The sequence below is a fragment of the Camelus ferus genome, chromosome 10 (genome assembly GCF_009834535.1).
Source record: "Camelus ferus isolate YT-003-E chromosome 10, BCGSAC_Cfer_1.0, whole genome shotgun sequence".
In the NCBI taxonomy this organism is placed as follows: domain Eukaryota; kingdom Metazoa; phylum Chordata; class Mammalia; order Artiodactyla; family Camelidae; genus Camelus; species Camelus ferus.
In genome coordinates this window covers 33,858,937-33,869,651 of record NC_045705.1, presented here as the reverse complement: position 1 = coordinate 33,869,651, position 10,715 = coordinate 33,858,937, and the positions used below count along the sequence as shown (strand labels likewise).

At 37.8% G+C, this 10,715-nt stretch overlaps 1 protein-coding gene across 1 annotated transcript; it reads left to right on the top strand.

Annotated features, from left to right (window-relative positions):
- The first annotated feature begins 1,022 nt into the window (after positions 1 to 1,022).
- On the top strand, positions 1,023 to 1,976 carry LOC106728423 (olfactory receptor 5B12). The gene has a single exon (XM_014553358.2). The coding sequence runs from the start codon at positions 1,023 to 1,025 to the stop codon at positions 1,974 to 1,976; it is 954 nt and encodes a 317-aa protein (XP_014408844.2).
- Positions 1,977 to 10,715: the final 8,739 nt, after the last annotated feature.

The window sequence follows — 10,715 nt, the reverse complement described above, 5'->3', positions numbered from 1 at the left end:
GGTCCTTAGATAGAGCCTTTCACTATTTTCTAATAGTAAAAATATCTACATTTATTGAACTTCTGTTAAGTGCTAAGCCATATTGTTTTATCCATTTTATAGGTGGAAAACTAAGGCTCAGACTCTCTACTTAATACAAAAGCTGACTCAGGAAACAGATCGATCCTTACTTGGCATAGCTGTACTGGGCACTACCTGAGTAGAAGAATAATACTGGGTGAAAAATCGGAGGAAGGTATAGACAGAATATCAGAGTGAAAGGAATTTAGGGCAGAAGCAAATGGAATGAGTGAGAATACAGGATGTTGGTTTTCAGAGTTATCTGGAATTCCTCTATTACAATGTCTACTTCTCTAATCAGTATATAGACCAATAGCTCTGCCCTGGTCACAGTGTGGAAAAACTTGCAGTGCCAGTTTGCATGATCACTCCAGTTTGACAATGAGTTCAAGGGAAAAGTGATGGAAAAGTGATATCAAGCTATCCCTGGTGGGTCAGCCATCTAGTATATGGTGGAACTGGAATTTGCATCCAGATGTCCTTAGTCTTGACTCATGCTTTTAACTTTTATTCTCTGGATGGCTGCATTTCTTGCACAGGCATTTCTATTGTACCCACTGTATAGTAACACCACATTCTGTGTTCCCTATTAGCCTCTGAGACTGCTGAAGGGTAGAACATGATATATTAAACTATGTTTTGCTAGACTATAATAGTGCTCTTGATGCAATAGTGGTAATTGAAATAAGAAGAATTAAATTACACTAACCTATTTTATTGCATAATTATTCTGTGTCCAGTGTTTGAAAATCTGAATTGAGAGGCCAGCATATCTCATTCAGTCGCAAATCCTTTGATTGTACAGAAGTCTATATTCATCTCTGAACTTTAATTTCAACCATTGATGAGGATAGAAGATTTGGATATGTTACCTCCAAAATCCTTTTTGCTACATATCTTCCAATACTTAATAATTACATTTTGTTTTTCGCTCATGTTAAATTCATTCATATACTGCACCAATGATCCCAGTGGAGAATAGTACAGAGCTGACTGAATTCATTCTTGTTGGGATAACTGATGACCCAAGACTGCAGATCCCACTCTCTCTGGTGTTCACTCTCGTCTACCTCATCACTCTGCTTGGGAACTTGGGAGTGATCACATTGATCCTGCTGGACTCTCGTCTCCACACTCCCATGTACTTCTTCCTCAGTAACCTGTCTCTGGCAGACTTTGGTTACTCCACAGCTGTCACTCCCAAGGTGATGGCTGGATTCCTTATAGGAGACAAGGTCATTTCCTACAATGCATGTGCTGCTCAGTTGTTCTTTTTTGCGGTCTTTGTTGTTGTGGAAATTGTTCTCTTGAACTGCATGGCCTATGACCATTATGCAGCAGTGTGTAAACCACTGCATTACACCAGCATCATGACAACAAGCTTGTGTTTGTGTCTGGTCATAGGTTCCTATGTCCTTGGTTTTCTGGAGGCCTCTCTGAACACATGGAACATATTCAATCTCTCTTTCTGTAGATTCAATGTGATTGATGATTTTTTCTGTGATGCCCCTCCTCTCCTGGCTCTCTCATGCTCAGACAGCTACATCAATGAGATGGTTATATTTTTTGTGGTGGGTTTCAATGCCCTCTTTTCTGTCCTGATCATCTCGATTTCCTATTTGTTTATATTTATCACCATTCTGAGGATGCGCTCATCTGAAGGACGCCAGAAGGCTTTTTCCACTTGTGCTTCCCACCTTACTGCCATCTCCATCTTCTACGGGACTGGCACCTTCATGTACTTACTGCCCAGCTCCAGCCATTCCATGGACACTGACAAGGTGGCATCTGTGTTCTATGCCATCATTGTTCCCATGCTGAACCCTATGATCTACAGCCTGAGGAACAAAGAGGTCAAGAGTGCCTTTAAAAAGGCTGTAGGGAAGGCAAAGTTCTCTGTAAGATTCACATTTTAATTATGTAGAATCAACAATAAGACAGTCTCATACATTTCAGTCGACATGGGGAAAATATTGACTTGCTACATCAAGAGTCTTATGAACTACTGGAGTACTTCCCCCCATGCTCTTTTAAGTCTATGAAGCAAATGTGTCTGTTTGTGATCCTTCCTTTGTGTATACAGTCAGGACACCAACTGATAGATTATCATTCAGGCTTAAATTACAGGTTGAGCTGACTGGTCCTCACCACTCGGTAGGAATAGCCTAGCCTAGCTTTTTCATTTTCGTGTATTAGAATACTAAAAATCATTCAGAAGGATGATAAAAATAATAAAGACATCTTTTAAAAAGGAAAACAGTGTCCAGTTTTACTGAGTCTAAAGACAATTTCTTTGAATTATAAATATTAGAGATATTGGTTTTTCTTTGAACATTTCTTTTTCAGCTAAATGAGTTAGAATACATTCAGAATACAAATAAAATATATATTTCTTTCAAAACCATGGACTCATACATAGGAAGCGTGAAGTGTACTTTTTTTACATGATGTCTGGAATCTAGTATTAGGGCCCCTGTGATTTGATGTGAAGTGCCAAATGACTTGTTATGGAATGCCAGAGGTATTTAAATGTATGGGGCATATCCCTCAGAACCAAGTGAAAGATCACCGCTATTGTCCCTCCTGATAGGGAAGGTTTTTCCTTTTGTAGAAAAGGAACTGGTATTTTCATTTTCCACACGTCAACCTTGTGAAATCCTAAAATCTCTCTTGAATAATTTAAATGTGAAGAATCAGTTCACACAGTCTTCACACTTAAACCAGAATGGCTATAGAATGTGCAGATCCTATGGGAAAAAAAAATGTGGAGTCCCATTTAAAAAAATTATAATAATTCCAAGTTGGGAAAAGCAGAGTGTTAACCCAGTGCAGGACCATCTAAGAACTGTACAGGCTTTATGGTCATGAAACCAGCCCTGGAGAGTCCTCCTCTTCTTAGGTATAGTCCTTTGAAAATTACCAAAAATGTTAATGTTTTAAATTGAGTCATTCTCCACATTTTATGTTATCAGGAAATGCAAATTAAAACAACAATGAAATAATACTACACATATATTAGAAAGGCCAAAATCCAGAACACTGACAACATCCAGTGCTGCTAAGGATGTGGAGCAAATGGAACTCTCATTCCTTTCCAGTAGGACTGCAAAATATTGCAGCCTCTTTGGAAGGCAGCTTGGCAGTTTCTAACAAAACTAAGCATACTCTTACTATACAATCCAGCAGTTTTTCTACTTGGTATTTACCCAAAGGAATTGAAAACTTAAGCCCACAATGTTTATAGCAGCTTTGTTCATAGTTGCCAAATCTTGGAAGCAATCAATATGTCTTTCAGTAAGTGAAAGGATTTATAAACTGTGGCACATTCAGACAGGGGAATATTATTCAGTGTTAAAAGTAAATGAGCCATGCAAGCAAAAGTACAGAATCAGATGGCCTCACAGGAGAGTTCCTCCAAACAAAGAACTTGTATCGATCCTTCTCAAACTTTTCCAAAATATTGAAGAGGAGGAAAAACTCCCAAAGTCATTCTAGAAAGCCACCATCAGCCTGACACCAAAGCCAGACAAAGACACTGCCAAAAGAAAAACTTACAGGCCAATAACATTGATGAACAAAGATGCAAAAATATTAGCAAACAGAAGCCAACAACACATAAGAAAGGTCATGCACTGTGATCAAGTGGGTTCATCTCAGGGACTCAGAGATGGTTCAACTTACACAAATCAATCAACATGATACACCGTGTCAACAAAAGAAAGGACAAAAATCACATGATCATCTCAATAGATGCAGAAAAAGCATTTGATAAAATTCTACACACATTTATGATGAAAAACCCTTACCAAAGTAGGTGTAGAGGGAACATTCCCCAACATATAAAAGCTATTTAGGACAAAGCCACAGCCAACATAATACTGAATGGTGAAAAGTTCTAAGCCTTCCTACTACAGTCTGGAACAAGACAAGGATGCACACTCTCACTATGTGTTTTCAATATAATATTGGAAGTCCTAGCCATGACAGTCAGGTAAGAAAATGAAATAAAATATATCTACACGAAAAAAGAAGAAATAAAATTGTCATTCTATGTGGATGACATGATACTATATATAGAAAACACTAAAGGTTCCACAAAAAAAAAAAAAAACTACTAAAGCTGATCAAAGAATTTGCCAAGGTAGCAGGATACAAGATCAACATACAGAAATCAGTGGCATTTCTTTTTAGTAACAATGAAATATTAGAAAAAGAAAGTAAAGAAACAATGCCTTTTTAAACTGCATCCGAAAGAATAAAAACTTAGAAATAAACCTGACCAAGGAGGTGGAAGGCTTATAAGCAAAGAACTACAAAAACATTAATTAAGGAAATTAAAGATGATTTAAAGAAATGGAAAGATATCCCACGCTCTTAGATTGGAAGAATTAATATTGTTAAAATGGTTATGCTACTCAAAGCAATCTACAGATTTACTGTGATCCCTATCAAATGACCTGGGACATTTTCCACAGAACTAAACCAAATAATGTGAAATTTTATACGGAATCACAGAAGACCCAGAATTGCCAAAGCCATACTGAAGAAAAAGAACAAAGCTAGAGAAATTACCCTCACCCCTGACTTCAAACAATACCACAGAGCTACAGGAATCAAAACAGCATGGTATTGGCACAAAAACAGACATATGGATCAATGGAACAGAATAGAGATCCCAGAAATAAAGCCACACACTTAAGGTCAATTAATCTTTGATAAAGGAGGCAAGAATATACAATGGAAAAAATGCAGTCTCTTCAGCAAGTGATGTTGGGAAAACTGGACAGCTGCACGTAAATCAATGACGTTTGAATACTCCCTCACACCATACACAAAAATAAATTCAAGATGGCTTAAAGAATTAAACATAGGACAGTATAAACCTCCTAGAAGAAAACATAGCAAAACATCCTCTGACATAAATCTTAGCAATGTTCTCCTAAAGCATTCTACCGAGGCAATAGGATTTAACAGCAAAATAAATAAATGGGGCCTAACTAAACATATAAGCTTTTGCCCGTCAAAGGAAACCATAAGCAAAACAAAAAGATAACTTATATATAGAAGACCTTGTGGTAGCTCACAGCGAAAAAAAAAATGTGACAATGAATATATGTATGTTCATGTAAAACCGAAAAATTGTGCTCTATACTGGAATTTGACACAAGATTGTAAAATGACTATAACTCAATAAACAAATGTTTAAAAAAAAAAAGACAACTTACAAAATGGAAGAAATATTGGCAACTTACATGGGCTTAATTTCCAAAATATAAAAACAGCTCATACAACTTAACAACAATAGCAACAACAAAAAACCCCTACAACTAAATGCAAAAATGGGCAGAAGACTGAAACAAGCAATTTTCCAGTGAAAATATACAAATGGCCAATAGTAGAATGAAAAATGTTCAATATCACTGATTATCAGAGAGATGCAAAACATTTTAATTCCACATGTAAGTGAAAACATACAGTATTTGTATTTCTATATCTAACCTATTTCACTAATAATACCCTCCAGGATTTGCAGCAGCAATGGATCGATCTGTGTCTACTATTTTAAGATACTTGTCAAATTTTTATTGCAGGTAAGAAAATGAAGTTTACCTCAATACATTTCTCTTCATTCTAGTACTGAATCCTCAGTTGCTGAATTCCTCAATTTTTCCTTAATATCTTTATAAAACCATATAAATATATATGTATATATACAAACACACACACACACACACACACACACCCCTACATTTTCCCCACTGTCTGAAAGTAGAGCATGGCTATGAAACTTTTGTAAGCCAAAATGGTGTAAAGCAAAGAAGCAAACACCTTAGGACACATTTTGTTGATGGATGAACAAAATACACTGAGATAAAGCACAGATGCTCACAGACACAGTTAAAGCTACGTCCGCTTGATGCTGAGGTGCTCAGTGTGGTTACTGGGGAAGGAGCCTGGAGGTGCCAACCTGGCTGCTCGAGGTGCACGTGGCCTTCATTAGGACTTGCTGCAAAACAAATGCTCAACACTATACTCTTGCCTTTACCAATGAGATATTTCCTTTCATAATTATCATGTTTCTAGTTGTAGCCTATTCTTTTCTACTTAGAGAAGGCTCTTTAACATTTCTTGTACAGCTGGTTTTGTGGTCCTGAACTCTTTTAGCTTTTGCTCATCTGTAAAAGTCTTGATTATTTCTTCACATCTGAAGGATAGCCTTTCCAGGCGGAGTCTTCTTGTTTTTCCCTTTCATCAACTGAAATATATCACCCACCCTGTTCTGGCCCACAGAGTTTCTGCTGGGAAGTCCAATAATACCCTTATGGTAGGTCCATTGTACATAAGTTGTTGCTTTTCCCTTGCATCTTTTAATAATCTCTTTTTATTTTTTGTCATTTTAATTATAATACCTCTTGGTATGGACCTTTTTGAGTTAATACTGTTTGGGATTCTCTCTGCTCCCTGGCCCTAGTTGTCTGATACTTTTCCAGGTAAGGGATGTTTTCAGCTATTATACCTTCAAATATGTTCTGTACCCCACCTCCTCTCTCCTTCTGGGACACTGTCATGAGGATTTGAGTTTCTTGATTCTATCTCAGGACTCAAATTGTCCTCATTTTAAATTTCCTTTCTCTGACGTGCTTGTGTGAATTTCCACTACTCTGTCTTCCAGTTCACTGCTCCATTGCTCTGTATCATCTAATCTTTTTTTGATTCCTTCTAGTGCATTTTTTATTTCAGTTATTGTATTCTTCAATTCTGTTAGGCTCTTCTTTGTATTTTCTAGCTGTCTTTTAAATTTCTGTGTCCATCCATTCTTCTTCTGATTTCTTTGAGCATCTTCATAATTGTTTCAATGAATTCTGTTGGGTAGATTCCTTATCTCCACTTCACTGATCTCCTCTTCTGGGGTTTTATCTTGATATTCCATTTGGATCATATTCTTCTGTTGCCTCATTTTGACTAATTCATTGTTATTATTTATTGGTATTTGGTAGGTTGGTTATGTTACCCTATCTTGGAAAAGTGGTTTTATGTAGGAAACATCCTGTGTCCCAGCAGTGCACTGCCCTCTGCTCACTAGAGTGATATGCTCTAGGGGTGCTCCCTGTATGGGCTGTGTGTCTTTTTGTTGTTACAGGATGATGACTGTGGATGTGCTGATAGGCATACCTAGACCCTGGTCTGGTTGGTAGCCAGGTTATGCCTTATGCAGAGGTGGTCACTTGCTGGTGAGCAGAGCTGGGTCCTGGTATGGCCAGCTACATGACCAGAGGTGTCCTCATCCTGGTCCTGGTCCAATGGTGGGTGGGACTGTGTTGCTAGTTGGCTACAAAGCCCCAGGAGGTCAAGGGGCTAGTGGTGGTTCACTGGTGTGTGGAGCTGGATCATAGCGTGGCTAACTGAGGGGCCCAGGATGTCACTTGCTTGGTTGTCTAAGACTTTTGTGATTGGTTGGATGTACCAGCATGTGTTTTTTTTTTTCCAGCTCTGATGTCCACATCAACTTCTTCCAAGAATAATGTTAATAGCCTCTCTTTCTTGATTTTTGAGAACAGATGGGTTTAATGGAGAAGAAATAACAACTCACACACCCATGACTTTTGTTAGCAAGTTCCCTAAGGACTTGGTCCCTACAGGTGAGATTTTAATTAAAATATTCAGTCCATGAGGCATGGAGCTGTGGATGGGTCACAGGAGAACTTGTTCCCTTAGAGCTCCATGTCAGTGTAATTCCCTTCAAGACATTAGTCATTAGACCCTTAAATCCCAATCTGGCTTTATTCAAACTCACTATAGTGGGAACTACCTGGTGCCCAGGGCAACCTTGTTGATGTGATTTTATTTTATTTCAGGGGGTCTTCAGAGTCTCATGGCTGGAAGCCTTTTCCTTCAAAGTGACATTGCTGTGATACATCAGTCAGAATGACCTGGGATAGAACTTTCTGACAACAGGTGGAATCCTTTACACAGGTTGAGTGATTTACCTTCATTTCACGTCCCTTGTCTTATTTCATCCTCAAAGCAGTCTGTAAAACTTCAAAGATAGGTATTACTAATTTCATTAAAAAGATATAGAAAGTGAGGCTATGTGAAGTGAAACAACAAATCTAGCATTTAGGACTTTTGAGGTTTGATGTGTAGTGCCCGGAATCCTCTTATGGGCCAAAAGGCATAATCAAAGGAATGAGTTGAGGTCATTTCAAGATACAGAAAAAGTTACAAAATAAATGCCATGGTAGGATATTTGTACAGCATGGCGACTATAATTAATAATCCTTTATTGCATATTTGAAAGTTGCTAAGAGAGTAAATCATAAAAGTCCTCAATGTAAGAAAAAAAATTTGCAACTAAGGATGGAAGTGGATGTTAACTAGACTTATTGTGTGATCATTTAGCAATATATACAAATATCATATCATTGTGTTGTGCACCTGAAACTAACATAATGTTACATGCCATTGATATCTCAAACTTCTGTCCTTATCCCCCCATGTTTACATCAAATTGGAGCCCTAGAGGTAATGATGTAACTTGATTTTAGCATGATCAACGAGAACCCAAGTAGTAATTATAATACACTCATACTCTCCATCAATAGGCAAAGCTCGGTTTTTACAGACACACTAACCATTTGGTCTCTAGCTGTGCGGGGTCAGGAGCTATTGTTGGTCTCATGGGAGCTTTGTGCCCTGGGAGGTCCAAGGTTCTATAACTCTCTTCATGTTCCTATGTGACTCCATGGGGACTTATATTATAGGTAACAGACAAAGTGCCAGAGCCCATTGACCATTCATCCATTCACCTGACTGTCAATAGTTGTCTAGTACCTACGGTGGCCTTTCCCCAAACTGAGGTTTGCTGAGAGCCTGCAGTAACGACCAGGGCTGTAATAACCGCGACCTTGATTATGATTATGATAATTGTCCTTTTTCAGGATATTCCAGAGATTCTCTTATTATCTCATGACAGCGGCAGTCTTTCAGGGAGAGTGTAGTTCAGGGCAACCTTCCGAATAGCTCCATTTTATAGATAAAGATATAGGGACTCAAAGCAGATAAGTGACTTACCTGAAAAGGGAGATGAGCAGACTTTACCATGGAATTCATGTTACCCACTTCCCCGGCAATTAATTTTTTTAAGTATCTCCTTGCTTTGGAGAACTTTCCATTTTCATCAGAGACTCAGAAGAACATCTCAGTAGAATGTTTCCTTTCTTTCATGGATTGAATTTCTGATTTGAGACTCATACGTGAATGTGCTGAATTTGCCTCTTGCGTAGTTCAGGGAGCAAGGTAAGCTTCTGATCAATCTACAACTGAATAAATTTACAGGGACTGATTTTTCTTGGAAAATACATCAAGACATCCGTTTCCCCCTTGATTTATGTGTCACTCTATACTGAATGTTTTGAGTCTCTCTTAAACAGAAAAATATGTTACAAACAGTATGGAAATTCTTAAGGAACAAATGTATTTATCTTGTGAAAAAGTGAAAGGAACAGGAGGGTCTTGAGTTTTTGCTTTGCCACATAAGAGCTTGTGTGACTTGGACAAGTTCTTAAAGCTACCTCACTGTTAGTTTCTTCTTTCGGAGTATGGTGATACCGGGAACTTTGTCTATCCCATGGACTTTGAGAGTATGAAATTGGATCTCAGTTTGAAAGTTCATTATGATTTGGAGAGCACATAACTATACTAAGGAAAAAGGGAAGGAATGAAGAGGAATAAAAGAGGGGCTAAGAAACCAATTATTAAATGCTTGAAAGAAGAGTTATAAACATCACAGCAGAAGGAACAATGTATGGAAATGAGGAGACCTGGACTCCAGTTATCATTCAGAAGCATTACTGGCATTAGGCACCCACACTGATTAACTATTACATATCCTCCTGGTTGGTGAACTATAGTGTAAATGAGAGCATCCTACCATACTGGCCTGAGGGACAAAAATAATGCTCTCTGCTTGGGCACAAAGAATAAAAATCACAAATTATAATGATCACTTTATACATTGGTCTTGATCCACTACACACCGTGAGGTCAGGTAATGTGTTTTATGTATAGCTGTAAATCATAGAATTATGACACACTTTGGTGTAATGTAAGTACATACTTAGTACTTGAGGAGAGAATGAATGCTGGATGAATTACTGAACAAATTCCAGCACTTTATGTGGCTTATTCACTGCTGTTATCAAAAAGTTCTATCACTTTTAAATGTAGAAATGTTTTTTTTCTTTTACTTTTTGGAGAGTGAGAAGAGGAGTTTGCTTGTAAGCATTTGTTGACATAGTTCTTATCATTTGGTGGGGATTCTGAAAGATAGTTTATTTGCCAAATTCACAGTAGCTAATATTATATTTGATTCCCAAACCATGCTTTTTAATTCTCTGTATTGCTTCTGAATGATGGATTCAATAAATCAGTCACCCACGAATAAGGCATTATCATGAGTAACTTTACTGTGTCCAGCGTTGGGATAGAGAGTGTAGATTATTTATAAAATATTAGGGGAATACTTCTTACTGATCACGAACTGAGGCTTTGATTTAAAACGATATGACTTCAAGTACCAGCTCTGCTACTTGCTAGTTTTTTGGATTTCAGTGTGTAAGTACTTGTCAGCAAGCTTCAGTTTCCCCATATGTGAA

What these genes read in the sequence shown, in the direction of transcription:
- LOC106728423 (XM_014553358.2), top strand. Translation starts at nt 1,023, where the DNA reads ATGATCCCAGTGGAGAATAGTACAGAGCTGACTGAATTCATTCTTGTT.